Source organism: Heterocephalus glaber, unplaced genomic scaffold (assembly GCF_053883595.1).
Source record: "Heterocephalus glaber isolate CG9 unplaced genomic scaffold, H.glaber_assembly_v1.0 deba00001613, whole genome shotgun sequence".
Taxonomy (NCBI): Eukaryota; Metazoa; Chordata; class Mammalia; order Rodentia; family Bathyergidae; genus Heterocephalus; species Heterocephalus glaber.
This window is the reverse complement of record NW_028258384.1, coordinates 31450035-31477889: the sequence shown is the minus strand read 5'-3', so window position 1 is coordinate 31477889 and position 27855 is coordinate 31450035. Positions and strand designations below refer to the sequence as shown.

Genomic DNA, 27855 nt, shown 5'->3' with positions numbered 1-27855 from the left:
AAGTCCCATCTGACCCAGCTACTCCCTTGCTGGGTATCTTCCCCAAAGAATTAAAAGATTCATACCATAGTGATATATGTGTCCCCATGTTCATAGCAGCACAATTTGTAATAGCTGAAACTTGGAAGCAGCCCAAATGCCCATCAAGTGGAGACTGGGTAAAGAAAATGTGTTTTTTTTAATAAAATGGAGCACTACTCAGCCATAAAAAATGAGAAATTAGAGACATTTATAGCTAAATGGATGCACATTGAGGCAATACACTTAAGTGAATTCAACAGGACACACGTGTAAATACTTAATAGTTTCTCTAGTGTGAGAAACTGAAAGTGTAAATAAGGACTAAATGGTATAATAGATAATGTGAAAGAGGAAGAAAAGGGGCAAAGGGGAATGGGAAGTGTGAAGGGTAGGGGAAAGGCTTGAAGGGAATGGAATTAAAATGAGAAAATGAAAAAGTGGAAACAAAGTCTTTGTAAATAGGGAGGGATGGAGGGGTTGAAGGGAGGGCAGGATAAGTGGGAAAAATAAGAACCAAGAGAGATTATGTAAAGATGCAAATTTCCAATTATGAATGTCATTATATTGCATACGTAAAATGTACCAATAAAATAAAATTTTTTAAAAACAGAAAAAATAAGAAGTAAGTATCCATGAATTGAGAAAGAGACAAAAGGAAAACTATAAACTACAGAGAAACTGGAGAAACTGAATACAACACAGAGATAAGAATGAAGAAGTTGGAAATATTAACTCCAGCTCCCATGGTGGAAGAGATGTTCATGATAACGCAAGGTTAACCTGGGGTGTGGGGGTGGGATTGGCAGCTAAAAAGACAGACCAGGCCAGCAGCATTACCTGCAAGAAAAGCCCACAGTTACTGTAAACTGCAAAAATAGCTGGGGGTTCTACTCTGAGTGTAATTCCTTCCACAAAGCAGTCCACAGAGAACACAGTCAAAGCAATGGCTGGCATATTTGAGAACATTTAATCGGGAGCCATTTGGGGAAGGAGTTGATTGTCTAAGACTGAGATAATAGAACTACAGAACAACTAAACTTCAGGGTTTCTGGGGTTACCCTACAATGGTGACTGGGTGGAAGATGGCCACAAGTTACAGTTGCAGAAAGGTTGTGGACTAGACATAGAACTCCTGAGAAGTAAAAGATAAAGCCAGGAAACACAAGAGGATTCTGTCCTCCTTGAGGAGAAAATAGGTTGCTTCTCTGTGGCGTTCAGAGAGAACTAGATTTGAAAATGCTGGTATTAAGCCGAGAGGGTTGCTTGATCACCCCAATCCCTTGTTGCCAACAGCCAGCACAGAATTCAGTGGTCTATTTCCTTTCACATCTGCCAACATGACCATGGATAAAGCTCCGCTTGGACAGTTGCCACAGTCTAGGATGTACAGAGACACAGATAGGGATGTCCAATAGCCCCAGTTATCTTTATCTGTTCCCTTTTTCAACTAAGAAGGCTTTATAAACTCTCACCATTCTGATTACAGATTTCCCACTAAGGCTAAGAAAGTTTGGCATTTATAGTGTTAATAATGTCACCTTACTATTGAGGTATATGTAAAAGTACTTAAAAATGATTTCTCATTGTGAATAAATGGCACTGGATAAATCTTTGGAAAAGTTAAGATCATTTAAAATTAATTAGTCATGTACTCCTTTAATGGTTGACAATCTGGTTTGACTGATTTTGTTTTTCATTGTTTTAATTATATAGTTGTTTAATGTCTTAGAGAAATAGCTTTTCTTGGATGAAAATTGGACAGGACTTCATATTTACTTCAATAAAGTGGCTTCTAAATTTTGTTACAAACTATAAATTACAATCTTCATCCTTACCTCCAATATAGCTTGGAAAAAAATTATTTTAGTAATTTTATAGGCTAGTCTTGTTATATGTGGAAAAAATTTATATGTTGGAATACTTGTTTATATAAAGAACACATGTTATTGATATCCTAAACAGCACATACATGTGTTGCACACAGTGAATCTAAATGTAATTCATCTTACACAATGGCCTCTCTCCTTGCTTTATACCAATACTACTCAAACTTTTCTAAAGTGTGTCTAATGAGAGAGGAGAATGAACAAATAATACTCACCTCCACCTAGCCAAGGCCAAAAACATAAAATTTACTCAGGTTTCATTAGAATAAAGTCACATGAATTTTGATTTTTCTTCTTAATATGTGTCTTCACATAAAAATGATTTATCCACTATATAAATCAATAAAAGATTACTAAATAGTTTCATATAACTTCTGGCAAACCACAGTTTGAGATGAAGAGATCTCAGTAAAAATTATTGTGTAGTAAAGATGTTAGCACATCTAGATTTGGCTCCAACAAAACATAATGACTCAAAAAGAGATGGGGGTGTGGGGAGAGCCATAGTTAGTACCTCAATATGATTTATAAAATAGTTACCACTTGCACAGTCTACACTTGACAACATGCTTATTGTTTTCTTTTCTTTAGTTTTAACATAAAACTAACATTGTTACTCATATTGATATATGGAATTTAAAGATGATAATGTGCTATATTTAATTTCAGAACAATAAACAAGCCTAAGAATGTAATTTTCTCTCTCATTTTCAAGTTAGAAATAAACCAGTACCATGTTATTTTTATCACTGTAGCTTGGTAACATAACTTGAGGTCAGACATTGTGATGCTTCTTGCCTTGTTCTTGTTGCCCAGGTCTGTTTCCCTATTTTGACTTTCTTCTTACCAAGTTTTGGATGCTAGAGTCTCCTTTCTGGAGGTGGTTTCTAGGTCCTTTCTGTCCTGAGTGAAAAATTGGTCATGACAAGTCCAAACTTTAGCAAAGGTTTATTAAAGATAGGAAAATAAACAGAAGGGTAGGGGAAATACAGACCCTGCAGCACAAGTTTTGAGTGAGTAGAAAGGGAGACAAAATATAGGTACATCCTACAGTGTTGGGTGGCCTACCATGAAGAGGCACAATAGCGAGCACTTAATGGTGACTGTCCTTTTTCATATTTCCCACACTGGCATCATGTGTAGGTCATCTTATCAAAAACCTGCTCCAGCTCTCAGGAGAAGTACACATAAAGGGTTCTGAGAACTGTTCTGTGTGTGTGTGTGTGTGTGTGTGTGTGTGTGTGTGTGTTATGGGATCTTGTCACACCTCCTGTCCCAGCCAGCTTTAACTACACCCAACCTTCCTATCTAAATTCCATAAGGATTTTGGGATAGTTTTCTTTAGTTCTATAAGAAATGCTATTGCTATTTTAATTGAGATTGTGTTAAATCTCAGTAAATTAGTTTTGTATATCAGTTTTGGAAGTATGTCCATTTTGAAAATATTGGTTCATCTTATCCAGGAATTGGGGATATATTTCTATTTTCTGATGTCTTCTTTGATCTTCTTTTTCAAAGTATGTAGTTTTCACTGTAGATATATATATATATATAATATGTATTAGATATATATTATATGTATTAGATATATATTATATGTTATATATATATATATATATATATATATATATATTTTTTTTTTTTTTTTTTTTTTGTACCGGGGATAGAACTTCGGTCCTTACACTTATGGGGTAGGTGTCGGAGCCACTGAGCTAAATCCTCGGCCCACACTGTAGATATTTTTCACTTCCTTAAGTGGGTTAATTCCCAAGTATTTGACTTTTTTGATGTTATTGTGAATAGTATTACTTTCCTAATTTCTTTCTCAGTGAGTTTATTATCTATGTATAAGAACACTATTGATTTTCCTGTGTTGATTTTGTATCCTCCTACATTACTGAGTTTGATTATTAATTCTAAATTTGGTGGAATTTTGGAGTCTTCTATATAGAGGATCATGGCATCTGCAAAAAATGATAATTTGACTTCTTCCTTTCTATACATATCTTTTATTTATTTCTTTAGCCTGGATGCACTAGCTAATCTTCCAAGTACTATACTGAACAGACACAAGGATCAATGCAACAGAATAGAGGATGCAAAAACAACCCCAGGCATATTCAGCCATCTGATCTTAACCTTTTTAACAAATGGTGCTGGTATTACAGAGAGGGAAATTAGATAGAAATTAATCAGCAGTCAGACATGGATTCAGCTCTCTTGGGAGACAGTGCAGAACTAGGACTTTGTATCAAGCATGAATTTACTCAGGCAACATGGAATTCAGCCCCCTCCCTACTAAAGGGAATTGTAGCCACTCCCTACTAAGCTTCTGAGTTTTGAGGAAAGTGGATGCACATTGAGGCGATACTCTTAAGTGAAATAAATAGGACACACATGTATAAATACTGAATAGTTTCTCTGGTGTGAGAAACTGAAAGTGTAAATAAGGACTAAATGTATAATAGGTAATGTGAAATAGGAAGAAAAGGGGCAAAGGGGAAGGAAGTGGGAGGGCTAGGGGAAAGGATAGAAGGGAATGGGATTAATATGAGAAAATGGAAAAATAGGAACAAAATCTTTGTAAATAGGGAGGAATGGAGGGGTTGAAGGGAGGGCTGGGCAATGGTTAAAACTAAGAACCAAGAGAGATTATGTAAAGGTACAAATTTCCAATGATGAATGTCATTATATTGTATACCTAAAATGTACCAATGATTAGAATGAATAATTGATAATGGAAAATAGGAATAAAAGGTCCAAAGGGGTAAGGGTAATGGGAGGGGCAGGGGAAAGGAAAGAAGGGAAAGGAAAAATGCTGAGAAATGGAAAAAATGGAAATAAAGTCTTTGTAAATAGGGAAAGGTGGAGGGGGGTGAAGGGAGGGCTAGGAATGGGGAAAAATAAGAACCAAGATACATTACGTAAAGGTACAATTCCCAATGAGAAATGTAATTGTGTTGTATACCTACAATGTACCAATAAAAGAATTTAATTTTAAAAAAATAAATAAATGCAATTGACTTCCTCAGTCAAAATGGGATGCAGAGCTTTCCCTAAGGAAAGGGAGTTTAAGCCCCTCCCTACTCAATTCCTGAGTTCTAAGGAATTTAAAATGCAAAATAATTTTTTCTTTAAAATTCCAGTTTCCATTAAACTGTACATGTTGAAGAAATGGATTAGAAAGCCTGAGTTCCAATTGGTTGTTTTATATATACACAGCCACCTATGATAGTTGATGATTAAAAAATTGAGCAATTCCTGAGCTTTGCTTGTCTCTTTACTAGCTAATTTTGCAGTGAGAAGCCATGTGTTCACCCACTCAGAACCCCTCCTGGAAATCCAGAAGCTATTCTTCTTTCCAATAAAATTCTCCTAACTCTTAACTTCCTCCCTTTAGTTCACATCTTCATTCCTTGATGTTGTGAGACCACAAGTTCCATACATATAGTAACAATGGGAAAACTGGCTATCCACACTGAATCTAAACCCTTATCTCACACCATTTGCTAAACAAATCAAAATGGTTCAATGACTTAAGTATTAAAACAGAAACACAATCTGATGGAAGATAAAATAGGTAAAACTCTTGAAGACATAAGCATGGGCAAGAATTTTCTGAAAGGAAGATCCAATTGCACATGAAATAACATCAAAAATCAACAAGTGGGATCATATTGTGGAATATAATTTATTTAGCATATAACTGTGGCAGCTAGCTAGGGGAAGGGCCAGAGATAGTGGGGAACTCAGCTATATTAATAGAAATTAAAATAAGAATAAACAATAAACTAGGACTTTGACCAGGAATGAATATTCCTCAGGCAACATAGTATGCAACCTCTCCCTATTAAAGAGAGGTGCCACCATCTACTGAGCTCCTGAGTTTTGAGGAATTTAAAGTACAATGAACTTCCTGTATAACATGGCATGCAGCCTACTCACTCCTAAAAGTTTTTGAGGAAATTGTAATACAAAATAACTGGTGCCTTCTAAGATCCCAGTTTACTATAAATACTATGTAAAGGAACTGGGCTAGAGAACATGTGTTTTAATTGGTCATTTTTTAAAAATTCACAGAGACATTCTCAGTAGAGGTCTCCAAAACAATTAATCAACTCCTGCTCCCTGTTAACCTATAAGCAATTCTAAATTGAGAAGCCAAGTGGCAACTCAGTCAGGACCACTCCTGAAAATTCAGTAGATGTTCTCCTCTCCTCATTTCCAATAAAACTTTCCTAACTTCTTTCTTGGGTTCATGACTTCCCTTTTTGATATTTTGTGGAACCTGGATTCCACTACAAATGGTATCAATATCAAATTCCAAAATTTCTTCACAACAAAGGAAACAGCCAACAGAATGAAGAGACAGCCTATAGAATAGGAAAACAATTTTCCAGCTACTCTTTGGACAGAGAACTAATAAATTAGACCCACAAATAAAAGATCAAATCAAGAAATGAGCAACTGAAGTAAAAAGATACTGCTCAGAAGTACAAATGGCCAATAAATACATGAAAAAATGTTCACATCTCTGACCATTAGAGAAATGCAAATTAGAACCACCCTGAAATTCTATCTTATTCCAGAAAGAATGGCTATCATCAAGAATTCAAATAATAACAAATTCTAGTGAGGCTATGGAGAAAAAAGTAGACTTCTACATTGTTGTTAGGAATGTAAATTTATAAATCTACTGTGGAAATCAGCACGAAGATTCCTCAAAAAAGGAAAAAACTAAAAAAAACAAAAAAACAAAAAACAAATTCCATTTGACCCAGCTATTGGCCTTCTAAGTACCTTTCCAAAAGAGTTAAGAACATTATATTCTAATGGTATGTACATATCAATGTTCATGGCAGCACAATTTATAATAGCTAAATCTTGGAAACCATCTACATGTCCATCAACAGATGGACTGATAAAGAAAATGTAGTATTTATTTGCAATGGAGTGCTACTCTACCATAGAGAAGGATTAATCTAGTTTATATGTAGGAAAATGGGCACACCTTGAGGCAATAATGTTAAGTGAAATAAATCAAACACAGAAGCTTATATATCACATGGATCTCTTGTATTACAAATCTAAAGTACTAATAATTTAAAGAACAAAATAAAAAACAGTAATACAGATTAGGGTATGGCAAAGCTGGCTGGGGAAGTAGGTCTGAGCTGTTAATTACAAAATCCCAGGATACATGTACACAATGATCCCCATAGTCCTGCATATGGACTTCTTGTGAGAACTTGAGCAGGTTTTCAATACAATGGCCTAGACCTGATGTCACTCTGAGGAGTGGATGAAACAAAAGGATGTTCCACATCCTTGGATGGCCAAGTTTTTGCCACTGTGTTCTCTATTGTATGAATGGCCTGCACTCATGCTGTAGAGTGTAGTTTTCCTACTTTTACTTGGCCCAGACTTGTTCTGCAGAGACTGTTTCTTTTCCTACTTTTAATAAAACTTAGCTGCTGCTTTCACTTGTCTTGATCAATTCCTTGTTCAGGACAGAAAAAACATAGAAACCACCTTCAGAAGGAGACTTCAGCACCCAAAATCTGGCAGGATATTTGGCAAGCCAGGAAGGAGGCCAGGTAAGGCACTTTGGGTACACTTTTTTTTATTTCTTTCTAAAGTGCTAGGAAAGTTTCTTTTTCTTTTTTTCTTTCCCTGTTTCTCTCCCCTAGGCTGGGAAACTTGGGAGACTTCTGATGGTGTGAGGAATTGTTTCCTGTTTCCCACCATGTGAAGTGGAGGGGAATGCACGGCCACTGTATTTTTCTTCCAGCTGTAGCAGATCTATAGGCCTGCTCGAAATTTATTTCCCCTCTTCTCTTTTCCTATTTTTGGTCACAAAAACAGACTTGACAGTTTGTCAGTAATGAATAGCAATAGAGGCTGTTACTAACTCAGTTCCAGAACAGATCATTATGCATCTCTGACCTCATATTTATGTTCTTTGTTGTACTTTGCTCATATTTCTCACTTTTTGGGGGGAAATAGCTATTGATAGCTATTGATAGCAGGCTTGGTAGCCTGCTTGAGTACCATCCACTCCAGTTTACTCCTTTTTGTGCTCAAATTTTTGTCTGCACTTTAGGCCCCTAGATGGCCATTTCTCTCTCAGGTTGCTATCTTAGTCAGGGTACTCATCATTTCTTGTCATGTGACTGGCAAGCATTTTGGATTAGCCAAATGGGATCTACCATGTTTGACCTCATGGTCACCAGAAAAATCTCACCCTTGCAGATAATAGCTAAGCCTCCCATTACAAGGAACATGTAAGCTTCCTCCCTCTTTTCTTTTAAATTAGGCTACATCCCTTCCTTGTTTCTTCTAACAAAATGTAGGTAATTGAGTAACATATTCCTGACAGCTGGAACAAAACAAAAGAACAGCAAAGAAAGCTTAACAAGTGAATATAAGTTATTCTTAGGATTTTTAAAGTTTTGTTTTCTTTAAAAAGATATTTCCACTTCTATTGCTTTAAACAAAGTACCCAAAATTTTACTATCACAGTAAATGCAAGAGATACTGTTTCTCAAGTGGCTCCACTCTGCTTAAGTAGAGGTATCAAGTGGCACAAAATGTCTAAGGGAGTCCTGAAATACTGTTTCCCAAGTGGCTCCATGCTGATTAAACAGAACCATTAAATAGCTTAACAGTGGTGAAGGGTATCTGGTGTGTGTAGGGGCATATTCCATCCTTATTTCTTGGGAAAATAGTCAAAGGACTAGGTAGAGCCATCAAGTCATTCAACCCCCTCTCCCTAAGGAGTTAGTAAGCCTCAGTATTGAGACAAAAGGTCCCCACTACATCTATCTTCTATATTTCTATTAAGGAATCCAGCACTTCAGACAGAGATGTCTGTCTACAAAATACTTGAGTATCTTAAGGGACATTTTGTGGGCTCAAATCAGGCCTCCACCTTCTGCATGAGATGTCATCTTTAAGGTTCTGTGGATCAAATTCTAGGCAACAGAGGCATGACAGGGGATATCACAAACCCCGACTTGAAACTATACTACAAAGCCACTGTGATAAAAACAGCACAGTATTGGAAAAGAAACAGACCCAAGGAGCAGTGAAATAGATTAGAAGATGCAGAAACAACTCCAGACATATTCAGCTATCTCATCTTTGACAAAGGAGCCAACCATTCTCACTGGAGAAAAGATAGCCTCTTTAATAAATGGTGTTGGAAAAACTGGATTTCAACCTGCCAAAGATTAAAACTAGACCCTTATCTTTCACCGTGCACTCAACTAAATTGAAGTGGATTAAAGATCTAAATATTAAAACAGAAACACTAAATTTGCTGGAAGAAAAGTTAGGCGGAACTCTCAAAGACCTTGGCATAGGAAAAGACTTTATGAACAAATCCTTAGTAGCATGGGAACTAGAACAAATAATCAACAACTGGGATCTCATCTTATTAAAAAGCTTCTGCACTGCAAGAGAAAACACCAAGAGAGCTAAGAGACAACCAACAATGTGGGAAAATAATTTTACCAGCTCTTCCTCAGACAAAGGTCTACTATCTAAAATATATAAAGAACTCAAAAAATCGGACCCCTAAATATAAAGAGCCAATTCAAAAATGGGCATTTGAAATGAACAGACATTTCTCAGACAAAGAAGTAAAAGCACCAAATAAACATATGAAAAAATGTTCGACATCACTGGTCATTTGAGAGACACAGATGAAAACAACACTGAGATTCCACCTCACCCCAGAAAGAATGGCTGCTATCAAGAAATCAACCAATAACAAATGCTGGCAGAGTTGAGGGGAGAAAGGAACCCTTCTCCATTGTTGGTGGAAGTGCAGACTGGTGCAACCACTGTGGAAATTCATATGGAGATACCTCAAAAACTAGTATTAGAGGTTCCATTTGACCCAGCTATTCCCCTGCTGGGTATCTTCCCAAAAGAATTAAAAGCATCATAAAACAGTGATATATGTGCACCCCTGTTCATAGTGGCACAGTTTGTAATAGATAAAACTTGGAACCAGCCCAATTGCCCATAAACTGGAGACTGGATAAAGAAAATGTGGTTTTTTAATAAAATGGAGAACTACTCAGCCATAAAGAATGAGAAACTAGAGACATTTATACTTTGTACATTATCAAATGTTTCTAGCAAACAATTATTTCTTTTACAAACACAATTTGACTTCAAGACATTTTGTTATCTGGAGTAATTACTCAACTACAAACTGACAGTGCCTTTACCAAATTTTTAAAAATTTTCTTAGGCATTCAACAAAGAGTACAATTAATTTCACGGCTTGTAAAGTTTGGTTATGTAAGTTTAGCAAATGAACATAATTCCAATTAATTTTCACCATATACAGTATAACTATAGTAGGTCACCTAGTGACTCAAAATTATTCCAGTTTTGTGCATGTTGATATAAAGACTTACTCTGGAGAAATTTGGGGAAGTCATCATCCATCATAAGGAAAATCCATTTATAAAAAGGATTATCAAAGTTAATTTGGTTAAATCTTTGCAACTGCTATGTGAAGACAAATTACTGAAGTATGTGGAATGTGTCCTAGAGATATAGATATACAATGTAGCATAATGGCCATAAGGGTTCATACTAACTGTGAACTTTGGCGACTAATCTCCTCTGCCTTAACTTCCTTATCTCTAAGTTTCATAATATATTTCCAATGTGACTACTGTGAGGATAATTTAAAACATATTAAAGAACTTAGAACACAGAGGCATTGGGTAATATATTATTCTCTTAAGGATATTTTTACTCCTAGATGGATAGCTTCAAAGATCTTTGAAGGACTTCTTAGTCTGCTCACATACAAGCACATACTTTTCTTTGCTCTCCCAAATTCAGTGGAGAAATTAATACTTTTATACTTTTACTATTATTAAATACTATTATTAAATGCATTCATATATATCTCATCTCTATTACCATACTTTGAGGAAGGTGGAGGCTAGAATTATGATCTTCACTTCATGGACCAAGGAACTAAAGACTCACGTCTGCTCAGGCCAACAGAGCTAATAAACAGTAAAGCCAAAATACTTAAATCCAGATTTTCTAACTCTAATTTTTTTCCTTTCCTTAGAGTGGAATAGGAAAAAACAAAAACAAACAGGTTCATACTGATTACTGAGTAATATACAAATAAAAGGTCACTATGTTTCTTGTAAGTAGATGGTCCTAGATCTTAAATTTTCTCTGGGGAAAACAGATTGAGCATCCCTAATGTGAAAAATCTGAAAGCACCACCACTTTCAAAAAGTTTTGGATTTTGGAGTATTTCAGAGTTTCAGAATTTGTAAATATTTCAAAATCTGAAAAACACCAAACTCTGAAACACTTCTGGTCCCAAGCATTTCAAATAAGGGATATTCAACCTGTATTAGTAAATATTTTAAAAATAGTTTGATGCTGGAGCTGATATGCAAAAAAAGGTTCTTATTCATTGTTTAATTTGCTATATTGATAATATAGTTCAACTCTTATAAGATGTTTCATGTCTACCTCTAATCCACTCCCCCAAATTGCTTAAAATTAAATAATTTTAAAACTTTACAGATACTGTAACGCCCTCCAATAGACTAAAAGGAAAGAAAATACACTTTGCTACAGAGTGATAGCAGAATGAACTGACTCATTGGCCTTCCTTTTAATATATATTTTTGCCCTCAAATTATTCAATCCTAGGTAGAAATAAATGATGTAACTGAAGTTTAGATATGCACCCATTGAATGTCAGGTTACGTGTGGCATTTGGAAGGTGTCAAGTGGGAACATGAATGTTTAGCACAGCTGAGCTATGAGAAGGGACACATAACCATTCAGCACTTAGGAACAGTTCATACAGTACTCTGTATTTTGTAATACCAATCATCTTCAACCTCAGTAGCTATTACAACATACTCACAAATGGTGATAATATAATTTTTATACTGTAGAGAACATATTAAGTGTCTCAGTTCCAAAAAATATTAGAAATCACTGTGTTAGAGTCTTGACTGACATCAAAACAAAGGTAAAACAGTCCAGTGCTCCTCTTTTATCCATCTAGGAATAACTTAAATGTCTTGGTGGTCAGTTAGACAAATCATTCAAAAGTACTTTTGTAAATCATATACAGTTAGCCTCACAGTTAATGCTAAATGCAATAATTGGATACCTTTTTTAAAAAAATGACGTAAGATTAGGAAAGGGAAGATAAATTAAATGGCATTGTACTTAAAAGTGAAGGATTAGGAAAAAATACAACACCAGTTATTGTTTATGCTACAAAAATTTATAAAAAGCTTCATTTTAATTCCTTTGTGTGTTTTTATTACTCAGTTTATCTTCCTGTACCTACTCATGAACTACAGTATTGGTGTCACCTCATGTCTTTGTATCCCTTTGCAGATGTCAACCTACAAGGAACAACAGTTATGTAGCAAAATATTAGTCCATAAAATGAAACCCTTATTGAAGTTAGTTTACTGATAATTAAGGATCTTCTTCCATGTAATCTGGATTGGGAGCCATAATGAAGTGCTTTGGGTATACCAGGTTATTTGTATATGCATGGATTTCCCAGCAAGCATCATCACTTTAATGTGTAATATAACATTCTCCAATGCAAGTTTCAAATTCTGTAGGGTCAAGCTAAGTCTGATAGTCTTGTAGCCAGGGATGGCTAAGAGGTTTGTCAACAGTGTAACATTTCCTCATCTTCACTTGAAACAGGTTGTCAAATCAATTGGTTCAGTAGAAATATTTCTCCATGGATTTGGTGGGTACATAAACGCAGCATTTTGGATTTGGTCATTTATTCTTCATCCTCATTGAATGGAAATGTGTCACTGAGACTCACATAGATCATGACTCCCACTGACCATATATCTAGAGAATGGTTGTAACCTTTACTCCTGAGAACTTCATGGGCTAAGTATGCTGGAGTTCCTACTACTGATCTGCGGAATGACTTCTCACCAATAATGCATGCAAATCCGAAGTCACATAGCTTCACCTGAGGAAATGGCTCTGCTGATGCAAGCAGCACATTTTCTGGCTTTAAATCACAGTGCACAATATTCTTAAAATGTAGATTCCTCAAAGCAACAAGTATCTATGTGACCATAAACTTACTAACTTATTCTGGAAGCCAACTTTTCTCACTAGATAGAATCCTGTCTTAGGACTTGAACAAGGAGAAGAAGTTGGAAGCACAACAGGACTCATTCCTGGTAATGCAGACTTCTGGGCTGGTGAAGGAGAACTATTCGCAGACATCTACCTTTCTTTAATCTTTAAAATTAACTGTCAATTCTTTTAAAAAGGTTATAAAGAGGTTTTCAAAATAAGAGCAGAACAAAAATAACTGTACTTTTGGATTTAGATGAAAGCTTATTTCCTGTATTAAGCCACTCAGGCCAATGATTACAAATTCTAACACTGTGGTTTGAATGAACAAAAGGTCCTACTTCTCTTAATGAGTCCCATCAAAAAAAAAAGTCTTATCTTAGGACCAAAATCATGGATCAGTGAAGGATTTCACATCATCGAGTTATCTTGGAGAATTACAGTTGATATTTCTTATTTACTAATATCTTCACCTATTTTCTTTTAAGTCTGTTCTTGTCTCTCACTTTTCATTTCAGAAAACAAAGTTCTTTTTCTGTAAAGATGAAATCTTCCTGGGTGAAAACCAGTGCTTGGAATTAATCTACTCAATATTTACCCTTCGGTTCAATGATTTGATGGAATACCTTAAATATCCAATACTTAAATCACTCTTTTAATTGTCCTCATTTTTATTTTGGGGGTGAAGTTTTCTATGACGAAATAAAAATCTTTCACCAATAGTACAAGCATATTTCATTTGATGAATGGGTTCATAAAGAAAGGTTGATGCTTTGGGAAATGTTGTCAGAGGAGTCCAGCTGGGACAATCCTGAGAGGCTCTGGGACCCCTGGCATCCGGGTCTCAGACTGGGAAAGAGAGGAAGCTTCATGCATGCAGGATCCCGCCCACAGCCAGAAGCTCCCTTTCCTCTCCCACCCTCCCTGTTCCATCCCGAGGCAGCAGAGCAGGAGGCCCTTAAAGATAGTTTAACTCCATACGTAAGTTTAGTTGATAAAGTAAAAGGCAGAAACCACCTTAATTAGAGAAATAGATTCTAAGGTTTCAAACAATGTTTTCAGGCTAAACATCTTAGATCACCCATCTTAAAAAGGACTCAGGTTTACCTTTCTCCTGTAAAAACAGTCATCCTTTTACTTCTAAAATCAGCCATTATCTTTTTACCTATGAGTATGTAGTAAACCAAGACCAAACTTTTTATAGATTCACAAATGACACAGATTTTCACCTCCAAAATGTTACTGTGCTTTTGTGTGCTGGAGTCTCCTTCTAGAGGTGGTTTTTTTGTTTGTTTGTTTTTTGTTTTCTTTCCTATCCTGAACAAAGAATTGTCAAGATAAGCACAAAAGGCAGTAAGGTTTTACATTTACTAAAGGTAAGAAAAGAAACATGCTTTTCAGAGTGACTTTGGGCCAACTAAAAGTAGGAAAAATATTACACTCTGTAGCATGAGAGTGGACTACTGTGAAAGAACACAGTAACACAGAGCTCAGTGGCAACTTTCCTTTTGTACTTCCTACTCCTTAAGCTGACATCAGCTCTAGGCCCTCCTATTGAAAACCTGTTTGAATTCTTATGAGAAGAATTGAAGATAGCACTTTCTAATTGGTTCCATCTGCAAGGCTTTGAAAACTGTTTCATGCATATGTCCTAAGACAGTGGTGGCAAACCTATGGCACATGTGCTATAGCAGGCACGCAGAGCCCTCTCTATTGGCAGAGGAGCCAAGTCAACCCAACATGGTCCCAAGAGCTGAGCATCAGATAACAGCACACCAAATGCAAATTTTTACCTTTCAGTACAAAGCTCTTTGTTTCATTGAAAGCTCTCTTACTCTGTGTGTTTTTTTGAGACAAAAGATGTTCATGTATGAGTTGCTTTTTTCTAAACTAAAATCTCAGTATTCAGGTTTAATTTCAGTATTGGCACTTTGCAATAAATAAGTGTGTTTTGGTTTTCAGTTGGGTATTCGTTCTCTAAAAGTTTGGCCATCACTGTGGTAGGACTTTGCAATTAACAGGTCATTTCCACTTCCTCAGTCTGCCACACTCTACTCCTGCCTCAAAGACACATAAATATTCCAACTTCTATACTATAATGTGCTTCACTCAAGGTCACACATTCTATTTTCTTTGAGTGTGTACTTTAAATTCTGCCTAATAAAATAATGCTGTATGCCTCCTAAAATATTCTATAACATTACAAAGTTTAGTAAATGGTGCCAAGTTGTACTGCTTTGTAAGCAACAGAGAAATATAGGTGATTATGGTCAATGTGATAATTCTAGAAACCTTTGTGGAAAATCAGTTCAGTTATTCATGATGTAAAATTGCCTGTTATCAAATCATTTGCTGTATATGAGCCATGGAAATATAGTTCATATTGAGGGAATCAGAAATTTAAAAACCCCAGATCTTTGGTATTTGGGATTGGCCAGCTATTGTAGTTACTTTGAAAACTAATGGGGAAAATGGCTTTTGGGCCACCGACTATCCTGCCACTCCTGGCACAGAGGTAGGGGCTTTGAAGCCACCCTCCCACTGCTCCTGGCCCAGAGGAAGGGGATTCTGGGCCAAAATCCAGCCTGCTGCTCCCAGCCCAGAGGAAGGGGCTTCCCAGCCACCATCCTTCCAGCCACTCTGAGCCCAGAGGAAAGGGCTTTGGGGCCACCAACAGTCCCACCATTCCCAACCCAGAGGAAGGGGCTTCTGAGCCGCTGTCCCACCTCTCCCAGCTCAGAGGAGGTGAGCCGCACAGGGAGCCAACAGCACCGCACCTCCCCCCAAGATAGAAATGAGAAGAAACATAAATAAGTCTCAAAACCAGACTTCCAGATCAAATACAGCAACCCCAAAGGGAAATGAGATGGAACACTCTGATACTCAACCACTTGGACCCACTGAACTGGCAACAAAAGATGATCAGGAAAAAATGAAATCAGAAATAATTACTCATATAACAGCAGAGATTGTCCTCGTAGTGGAAGATATGATTAATAAATCAAGAGAGGAGCTGAGGAACATGATGGAATCCCAACATAGGAAACAAATAGAATCCATAAAACAGATGCAAATGGATTTCCAAGAGATGAAAAACTCCATTGAAAGTCTACACAGCAGAATGAGCCAATGTGAGGACAGAATGTCAGATATAGAAGATGATTGCAATTAGTGACCAGGAAAAGAAAAATTGCTTCAAAATTGTAAGGGAACATGAGAAATCAATCCAGCAGCTTCTAGACAATGCAAAGAAGAATAACATAAGACTGACTGGAGTCAAAGAAGAAACAAGACAGAGTGCAGATGACATAAAAACACTCTTCACAGAAGTGATGGCAGAAAACTTCCCAATCAGGGGAAAAGAACTTGACATACCGATAAGTGAGGCATATAGGACTCCAAATGGCCTTAATCAAAAAAAATCTACACATAGACATGTAAATGCTAAGATTCAAGAAACCCAACAGTAGAACAAAGTTTTACAAGCAGTTAGAGAAAAGAAACAAATCACATACAAAGGAAAGCCTATCAGAATCACAGCAGACTTCTCAACACAAACTATCAAGGCAAGAAGAGCTTGGAGTGACATATTCCAAGCCCTAAAAGAAAACAGCCTCCAACCCAGATTGATATACCCTACAAAACTATCTTTCAAAATTGATGGAGAAACAAGATACTTTCATGACAAACAGCACCTTAGGAACTTCATGAATACCAAACCAGCACTCCAAAAAATTTTACACAATATCCTAGGAACAGATATTGAGGATCACAACCCCAGGAAGCAAAGCAGAATGAACGCATCTGGCATGACAAGAAATTAAATGTAAAGGGGGAGAACCCAACAAAAAGAAAAAGTCATGGCAATGACAAGTCAATACGTTTCAGTTATAACCATCAACGTTAATGGTCTCAATTCACCAATCAAAAGAAATAGACTGGCAGAATGGGTCAAGAAGCAAAATCCAATAATATGCTACATACAAGAAACACACTTAATTCAAAATGAAACTCATAGACAGAAAGTTAAAGGGTGGAAAACAATAAGCCATGCGACAGGAACCCTAAAAAAGGCAGGAGTAGCTATCCTCTTGGCAGATCAAGTAGATTTCAAACCAACACTAATTAAGAGAGATGAAGAAGGACACTACATCCTTTTAAAGGGAAGAATCCAAGAGGAAGAGATGACAATCATGAATATCTATGCACCAAACACTAGTACACCCAACTATATAAAACAAATACTAACAGATATGAAAAGTCATATATGCACTAATACAATTGTAGTGGGGAAACTGAATACTCCACTGTCACAAATAGATAGATCAACTAGACTAAAAATAAGTAATGGAATACTAGAACTCAACCGAACTCTTGAACAAATGAACTTAACAGATGTTTACAGAGTCTTCCACCCCACAAAATCACAATACACATTCTTCTCAGGTGTACATAAGTCATTCTCAAAAATAGACCATATACTCACAAGTAGAACATGTTTAAGTAAGTACAAAGGAATTGAAGTTATCCCCTGTATATTATCAGAGCATAGTGTGAAGAAATTGGAAATGCAAAAGATGCAAAAGAAACTCAAGAAATTTCATAAACATGTGGAAACTGAACAACACACTTCTGAATAACCAATGGGTCACAGAGGAAATTAAAGAAGAAATCAGACAGTTCCTTCAATTAAATGACAACGACAATAAAACATATCAGAATATATGGGATACAATGAAAGCAGTCTTATGAGAGCAATCCATTGCAGTGAATACGCATATTAGGAAAACAGAACAAGTCCAATTAAACAACCTGATGCTGATTCTCAAGCTTTTAGAAAAAGTAGAGCAGGATAACCCCAAAGCTCATGCAAGGGAGGAAATTATAAAGATCAGAGGAGAAATCAATGCAATGCAGACTAAGAGAACAATACAAAAAAATCAATGAAGCCAAGAGTTGGCTCTTCGAAAGAATCAACAAAATTGACGAACCCTTAGCCAACCTTAGCAGAAAAAGGAAAGAAAAGGCCCAAATCCATGCAATTAGAAATGAAAAGGGTGAAATTACAACAGACCCAGCAGAAATCCAGAGGATCATCAATACCTACTTCCAGAATCTATACACCAATAAGATGGACAATACAGAATAAATGGACAGATTCCTAGATACATATGAACTACCAAAGTTTAATGGAGAAGGCCTAGAAATTCTAAACAACCCAATAAGAACCAATGAAATTGAAAATGTAATTAAAAACTTATCACCTAAGGAAAGCCTGGGCCCTGATGGCTTCACTGCTGAATTCTACAAGAAATTTAGAGAGGAACTGCTGCCACTACTGTTTAAACTCTTCAATGAAATTGAAAGGGAAGCAATACTCCCAAATTCATTCCTGGAAGCAAGCATCACCTTGATCCCCAAAGCAGAGAAAGACCCAAGTGAAAAAGAGAACTATAGGCCAATCTCACTAATGAACATAGATGCAAAAATCCTTAATAAGATACTGGCAAATAGAATGCAGAAGATCATCAAGAAGTTCATACACCCTGATCAAGTGGGATTCATCCCAGGGATGCATGGATGGATGGTTCAACATACAAAAATCAATTAATGTAATACACTATATCAATAGAGCCAAGGACAAAAACCATATGATTATCTCCATAGATGCAGAAAAAGCATTTGACAAAATCCAACATGCATTTATGATAAAAACCCTACAAAAAATTGGAATAGATGGTCTCTACCTCAAACTGATAGAAGCCATCTATGAAAAACCAACAGCCAATATCATACCAAATGGTCCAAAACTGAAATCCTTCACACTAAAATCAGGAACAAGACAAGGATGTCCACTATCACCACTCTTGTTCAATATAGTTCTGGAAACCTTAGCCACAGCAATAAGACAAGAGAAAGAAATAAAAGGAATAAAGATAGGAAATGAAGAAGTCAAACTGTCATTATTTGCTGATGACATAATACTCTATATAGAAGACCCCGAGAACTCCACTAAATGTCTTCTAGACTTAATTACCAAATTCAGTCAAGTAGCTGGTTACAAGGTCAACACACAAAAATCAATAGCTTTCCTTTACACGTATAGCAGACTCAGTGAGAGAGAAATAGGGCAAATAATTTCTGTCACAAACCATTCAAAACACTGAAATACCTAGGAATCAACCTAAGAACAAAAATCAAAGACCTCTTCTCTGAAAACTATAGCACTCTGAAAAGAGATTGAAGGGGATATCAGAAAATGGACAGACATCCCCTGCTCCTGGGCAGGAAGGATTAATATAGTGAAAATGGCCATACTTCCAAAACTGCTATATAGATTCAATGCAATTCCAATTGAGATCCCAGCAGCATACTTCATGGACCTTGAGAAAACAATCCAAAAATTCATATCGAACAAGAAGAGACCCAGAATAGCAAAAGCAATACTAGGTAACAGAGACATGGCAGGGGGTATCACAATCCCCAACCTGCAACTATACTCCAAAGCTACTGTGATAAAAACAGCATGGTACTGGCAAAGAAACAGACTTGAGGAGCAGTGGAACAGATTAGAAGATGCAGAAACAATGCCAGACACACTCAGCCATCTCATCTTCGATAAAGGTGCCAGACATCCTCACTGGAGGAAAGATGGCCTCTTTAGTAAATGGTGCTGGAAAAGTTGGGTTTCAACTTGCCAAGGACTAAAATTAGACCTATATCTCTCATCATGCACTAAACTAAAATCAAAATGGATTAATGATCTAAATATTAAAATAGAAACTCTGAACCAGCTGGAACAGTGGTTACGTAGAACTCTTGAAGACATTGGTGTAGGAAAGATTTTATGAACAAAACCTCAGTTGCCCATGAACTGGCACAAACAATCAACAAGTGGGATCTCTTATTAAAAAGCTTCTGCACAGCAAGAGAAAGCACCAGCAGTGTGAAGAGACAACCCACAATGTGGAAAAAATTTTCCCCTGCTTTTCCTCAGACAAAGGCCTACTATCTCAAATCTATAAAGAACTTAAAAAGATCAGACCTCCCAAATTTAAAGACCCAATCTGAAAATGGGCATCTGAAACGAACAGACATTTCTCAGACAAAGAAGTAGAAATAGCAAATAAATATTTGAAAAAATGTTCAATGTCACTGCTCATTTGAGAGATACAAATGAAAAGAACCCTGAGATTCCACCGAACTACAGAAAGAATGGCTGCTATCATGAAATCAACCAATAACAAATGCTGGTGGGGCTGTGGAGAAAGAGGAACCCTGCTCCACTACTGGTGGGAGTGTGGACTGGTGCAACCACTGTGGAAATCATTATGGAGATACCTCACAGAACTAGGACTGGAAGTCCCATTTGACCCAGTTATTCTCCTGCTGGGGATCTTCCCCAAAGAATTAAAAGAATCATACCACACTGACATATGTGTACCCATGTTCATAGCAGCACAGTTAATAATAGCTAAAACTTGGAAACAGCCCAAATACCCATCAACTGGAGACTGGATAAAAAATGTTTTTTTATAAATAAAATGGAGTACTACTCAGCCATAAAAAATGAGAAATGAGAGACATTTATAGCTAAAGGGATGCACATTGAGGCCATACTCTTAAGTGAAATAAATAGGACACACATGAATAAATATCAAATAGTTTCTCTGGTTTGAGAAACTGAAAATGTAAATAAGGACTAAAACATATAATAGATAAAGTGAAATAGGAAGAAAAGGGGCAAAGGGGAAGGGGAAGTGAGAGGGTTAGGGGAAAGGAAAGAAGTGAATGGAATTAACATGAGAAAATGAAAAATGTAAATAAAATCTTTGTAAATAGGGAGAGATGGAGGTGTTGAAGGGAGGCCAGGGGAAGGGTGAAAAATAAGAACCAAGAGAGACTATGTAAAGGTGCAAATTTCCAATGATGAATGTCATTATATTGTATTCCTAAAATGATTGGAATGAATAATCGATAATGCAAAATAGGAAGAAAAGGTTCAAAGAGGTAGGGGTAGTGGGAGTGGCAGGGGAATGGAAAGAAGGGAAAGGAAAAATGATGAGAAATGGAAAAAATGGAAATAAAGTCTTTGTAAATAGGGAAGGGTGGAGGGCGTGAAGGGAGGGCTAGGAATGGGGAAAAAATAAGAACCAAGATCCATCATGTAAAGTTACAAGTTCCCAATGAGAGATGTAATTGTGTTGTATACCTAAAATGTACCAGTGAAAGAATTTAAGTATTTTTTTTAAAAAAGAAAAGATAACTAATGGGGAAACTACATGCAGTTTTAATCCAAAGAACTATTTATATTTTCATGTAAGGTACTCTCTATTACAAACTAAGAAATAAATCTGTCATTTATTAGGGTAGTAGTGCAGTGTGTGTATACATGCTCTTACATACATAAACTTTAAATTTTGGAAAAAGCAAAAATAAACAAATGAATCTTGCTGATCAAAAATTTAACTGAACATTTGTGTTATATCACTGAACTCAGCAAGTATCGATATTACTTCACATTACTCCAAAATTTCAGCCAGGCATAGAGTAATATAGAAAAAACGTTACACTAACATCAACAAAGGTATGTTATAATTAACCAATTTGCTCATGTCAACATTAGATGACAAAATAGGTGATGTACATTAGTCATAAATAAATTAATGGAATCAATATTACAATTGTCTTGGTGATTTCAAAGTTTGTTGTAGCTCAGAGATTTTTCCACAATACAAATGTGTATGTTTATACATACAACCATATATACATACACATACAGGGACATCTTTTTGAATTTTATGTAACTGAGGTATAGAGTATGATGTTTTGATATATATAAGTTGATCAAAATGTATGGTGAATTTTCTTTTTAAAAATTATTACAGTAAAAGATATTGCTGTATCTTTGCAAGTACCGTGCTGTTTTTATCACAGTAGCTTTGTAGTATAGTTGCAGGTTGGGGATTGTGATACCCCTGCCATGTTTCTGTTACCTACAATTGCTTTTGCTATTCTGGGTCTCTTCTTGTTCCAAATGAATTTTTGGATTTTCTTGAGGTCTATGAATTATGCTGCTGGGATCTCAATTGGAATTGCATTAAATCTATATAGCAGTTTTGGAAGTATGGCCATTTTCACTATATTAATCCTTCCTACCCAGGAGCAGGGGATGTCTGTCCATTTTCTGATATCATCTTCAATCTCTCTTATCAGAGTGCCATAGTTTTCAGAGAAGAGGTCTTTGATTTCTTTCGTTAGGATGATTCCTAGGTATTTCAGTTTTTTGGATGCTATTGTGAAAGGAATCATTTGCCCTATTTCTCTCTCAGTGAGTCTGTCATTGGTGTAGAGGAAAGCTATTGTATTATGTGTGTTGACCTTGTAACCAGCTACTTGACTGAATTTGGTTATTAAGTCTAGAAGACTTTTGGTGGAGTTCTTGGGGTCTTTTATATAGCGTATCATGTGATTTGCAAATAATGACAATTTGACTTCTTCATTACCTATCTTTATTCCTTTTATTTCTTTCCCTTGTCTAATTGTCGTGGCTAATGTTTCCGGAACTATATTGAACAGGAGTGGTGATAGTGGACATCCTTGTCTTGTTCCTGGTTTTATTGGGAAGGATTTCAGTTTTTGACCATTAAGTAACAGACTTGAGGACCAGTGGAACAGATTAGAAGATGCAGAAACAATGCCAGACACACTCAGCCATCTCATCTTCGATAAAGGTGCCAGACATCCTCACTGGAGGAAAGATGGCCTCTTTAGTAAATGGTGCTGGAAAAGTTGGGTTTCAACTTGCCAAGGACTAAAATTAGACCTATATCTCTCATCATGCACTAAACTAAAATCAAAATGGATTAATGATCTAAATATTAAAATAGAAACTCTGAACCAGCTGGAACAGAGGTTAGGTAGAACTCTTGAAGACATTGGTGTAGGAAAGATTTTATGAACAAAACCTCAGTTGCCCATGAACTGGCACAAACAATCAACAAGTGGGATCTCTTATTAAAAAGCTTCTGCACAGCAAGAGAAAGCACCATCAGTGTGAAGAGACAACCCACAATGTGAGAAAAAATCTTCACCTGCTCTTCCTCAGACAAAGGTCTACTATCTCGAATCTAAACAGAATTTAAAAAGATCAGACCTCCCAAATTTAAAGACCCAATCTGAAAATGGGCATCTGAAATGAACAGACATTTCTCAGACAAAGAAGTAGAAATAGCAAATAAATACATGGAAAAATGTTCAACATCACTGGTCATTCGAGAGATGCAAATGAAAACAACGCTGAGATTCCACTTCATTCCAGAAAGAATGGCTGCTATCATGAAATCAACCAATAACAAATGCTGGTGGGGCTGTGGGGAAAGAGGAACCCTGCTCCACTGCTGGTGGGAGTGTAGACTGGTGCAACCACTGTGGAAATCAGTATGGAGATACCTCAAAGAACTAGGACTGGAAGTCCCATTTGACCCCTCTATTCCACTGCTGGGGATCTTCCCCAAAGAATTAAAAGAATCATACCACAGTGATATATGTGCACCCGTGTTCATAGCAGCGTAGTTTGTAATAGCTAAAACTTGGAAACAGCCCAAATGCCCATCAACTGGAGACTGGATAAAGAAAATGTGGTTTTTTAATAAAATGGAGTACTAGTCAGCCATAAAAAATGAGAAATTAGAGACATGTATAGCTAAGTGGATGCACATTGAGGCAATACTCTTAAGTGAAATAAATAGGACACACATGTGTAAATACTGAATATTTTCTCTGGTGTGAGAAACTGAAAGTGTAAATAAGGACTAAATGTATAATAGGTAATGTGAAATAGGAAGAAAAGGGGCAAAGGGGAAGAAAGTGGGAGGGCTAGGGGAAAGGATAGAAGGGAATGGGATTAATATGAGAAAATGGAAAAATAGGAACAAAATCTTTGTAAATAGTGAAGAATGGAGGGGTTGAAGGGAGGGCTGGGCAAGGGTGAAAAATAAGAACCAAGAGAGACTATGTAAAGGTGCAAATTTCCAATGATGAATGTCATTATATTGTATACCTAAAATGTACCAATTATTAGAATGAATAATCAATAATGTAAAATAGAAAGAAAAGGTCCAAAGGGGTAGGGGTAGTGGGAGGGACAGGGGAAAGGAAGGAAGGTAAAGGAAAAATGATGAGAAATGGAAAAAATGGAAATAAAGTCTTTGTAAATAGAGAAGGGTGGAGGGCATGAAGGGAGGGCTAGGAATGGGGAAAAAATAAGAACCAAGATGCATTATGTAAAGGTACAATTCCCAATGAGAAATGTAATTGTGTTGTATACCTACAATGTACCAATAAAAGAATTTAATGCAAAAAAAAGAAAAAAAAAGATATTGCTGTAAAATTGCTTCAAAAACCCCTCCTTGCTTCAAACACAGAGATTCCATCATTCTTTCCACTTTCTGAAGCAGTTCTTGATATCCTATTTTATAAGTGTCTTTAACATTCTGAAAAAGAATATATTTTCATTTGCTAATCTCTCAGCTCATTCCCTAATTACATTATACCTCTTTTTGCCTAAAACATTTTAAGTATTCTCAAACTATCTCATATTCTTTGTAATTTTGAACAATTTCTTCTTATTTCACTATATTTATTCTTTTTGGTCTTTATTTTTGCATTTTTTTAGATCATAATACACAGTGTATTTACCATTGTTATACTCTAATGATTTTGTTATGAAAAATTATTTTTTCATAGAATGGCTTTTACATTTTCTTTATTAATATCTGCTTATAGTATATTAAAATTTAAAAAATGAAACTCCAGAAGAACACAATATGGGTCAAATAGTAAGTTTCCGTCTAGTAATTATTTTTTCTTATTATCTTAGACATACATCTAATATTCTTTGACAATTAAATTACAACCATACAAAAATTAGAAAAAAACAAGTTCTGCTTTAAAATACAGCAAATGATTTTGCTATGTGCCATCCAATAAAAATGTAGGCTTGTTAAAACAGTATGCTGTGTCCTCATTCCTTATTAACTGAATCTGGCATTCTACAACTTCATGACCATGAAAGGTAAACATTTTAATTCAATTCAGCACATTAAGGCAGCCATGAAAGCATAACTAAAGATACTGACAAACGAAGACTTCCAGAACTGCTCCAGAAAGTAGCAATAAAGATGAGAGAAGTGTGTTCAAAGTGAAGGGCAGTATTTTGAGAAGGATTAATGGTAATGTGTTTTTTACTGTAATACAATTTTAAAACTTCAATATTCTGCATGATTTTTTTCACAACTTATGTATACATTGTGAAATGATTAATTCTGTCAAGAAAATTAACATATATATGCCCTCATATAATTACTTTTATTTTTTGTGGTAAATATGCCTGAAATCTACATCCTTTTTCTTTCTTTCTTTCTTTCTTTCTTTCTTTCTTTCTTTCTTTCTTTCTTTCTTTCTTTTTTGTACCAGGGATCAAACTCAGGACCTTGTACTTGCAATGTCAGCTCAGGCACCACTGAGCTAAATCCCCAGCCCTGAAATCTACATTCTTAGGAAATTTTAAATACAACATTATTAACTATAGTCATCATGCTGTACGTAAAATCACTATACTTATTTATTCTATATGACTACAACTTTGTACTTCTATCATTTGACCCAGATCTCACTATTCCCCATGCCTTGCCCATGATAATCACTATTTTATTCTGTTATACATTCATCTTAAATGCTCCAAAATTCAAAATTTTTTGAGTGCCAAAATGACGCCATCATAAGAAACTATACACTTGAAATCATGCAATGGGCCACAGGAGAAAAAGTGCAGTTGCATTAAAATATTGTATAAAATAACTGTTATACTATACATATGAAATGTGTATGAAATATAAATGAATTTCAAATTTATATGTAGGGTCCTTCACCAAGATATCTCATTTGTATATGTAAATATTCAAAATTCTGAAAATACCTGAAATTTGAAACACTTCTGGTCCAAAACATTTTAAGTAAGGGATACTCAATCTGTTAATGGTAAATTAACCAAGATTTTCTCATAAGCAACAGTAAGTAGAATTTTGCCATACAGTTTCTTATAGTCCATCACATTTATCATCGAGAGATGTCTTCATGATATTAGACTGCATCCTGTGCTTCTGAAAATTACTTCTTAAATTTTTCTATGAGGTTAGAGTATCCTAGGTTTATCTCTTGTACTCCAAGAGTTACTATTTTATATTTTGCTTATACTTCAGATTTAAAATATGCACGTGCATACTCTTGGAGTTACTCTATCTAAGAGTCACTAGATGTTCACAATACCATCATTCACCTATGGAGAATTTTCTATAAATGTTATTCTGAATGAAGTTCAAAATGATTTCATTCCAAAATTTCAATAGAACCTCATTTTGGAAGATGTTTTCACTTACATGGAGCTTATACGCATGGGTTAAGTCAACATTCTAGAGTGGTTCCATTATATCTTTTCTGAAATTCATCCTAACAATCAATGATATACTGAAGACTTAACAAACTTTCAAACAGGCAGAAAACACAGAGGCAGCAATTAGGCACTTGATCTCTAAATTAATCATATTCATCATATAGCATTTATTTTTGCAACTTATAAATAAGCTTTTCAAATATTTGCTTTGCAGCTAGTTTTAAATTCATAGCAAGTTGGCTTTCTGAACAAGATTTTTTCTTCTCAATCCAAATTATACTAAGATCTCATTTGCCATCATTTATTAGAACCATTACCTACCTGTAACTTTCAGTTCAGTTGTTCGCCTTACAACTTTCCCTTCATACTTAAATTCACATGTGTAATTTCCTCCATCTTCTTCTTGAACTTCCTGGATTAGAAGAGTGTTTCCCTTCTGTACTATTATGCTTCTCCACATTTTTGGCTTGCATTCCTACAAAGAAAAAGTTTTCAAGTAAGTGGAAAATGAACATTTATATCACTATGTCTTACTTTTTTTTTTTAGTACCGGGGATCGAACTCGGGTCCTTGTGCTTGCACAGCAGGCGGCGAAACCACTGAGCTAAATCCCTGGCCCTGTCTTACTATTTTTACTATTTTGGATATATCTTTATAATTTTCAAAATATGTAACTAAGGAGTTAAATCAATGGCCAACAACATCATTTAAGCATATCTTATTATGTCCAGTTCAAGTATCATAACTATCACGTGAAAAGACACTTTTAAATCTTGACCCCAAAAGAATACTTTAGAAGCATTGTGAAAAAATAGAAAAGCACACAAGGTCCCTAAATGCAAAAGAGGTATAGTTGAAACTTAAAAGCTGCTAAATCTTATTATAATGTCCTGATTCTTTCTATTTGACAGGGTTGTTTCCTAAGAGTTCTAAGAGATATGGTTCATTTAGATATTTAGTATACTCCAGGGGAGTCTTAAGCATTACTAAACATTTATAATAAGCTTTTAGATTGGCATTTAAGTTTGCAATTGTTTCATTCATTACTATTTATTGTAAGAACTAATACTAATATTCCAGACTCCTTCCTTGTAGTCAAGAGATCAATTTGAGAGGAAGAAAAACAGTCTAGAAAATTAGGTTTAAGTTCTCTAGAAAGACAGGTAGGCAAAATGAGGATGTACTTTGTTATAGTAACAGCATAGAGAAATCATCCATTTACTTTGTAAGTCCTGTGATACATAATCAGAGAATAAAATTTAACTTTTGAAGCCAGTTCTCTTGCTTTCCTAATGGGAATGTAAAGAAGTCTTACAACTTGGATTGCACTTAGCTAGAAAAGCATGCACAACAGTTTTATAG

At 35.7% G+C, this 27855-nt stretch overlaps 1 protein-coding gene across 2 annotated transcripts in view; it reads right to left on the bottom strand.

Annotated features, from left to right (window-relative positions):
- Window positions 1–27855, bottom strand: part of Il1rapl2 (interleukin 1 receptor accessory protein like 2) — a 647009-nt gene that overhangs the window by 543568 nt on the left and 75586 nt on the right. For both annotated transcript variants that reach the window (XM_021241626.2, XM_087196707.1), the window contains exon 3: window positions 26815–26968. In XM_021241626.2, coding sequence (XP_021097285.2) covers window positions 26815–26968 — 154 coding nt within the window. The remainder of the gene's footprint in view (window positions 1–26814; window positions 26969–27855) is intronic.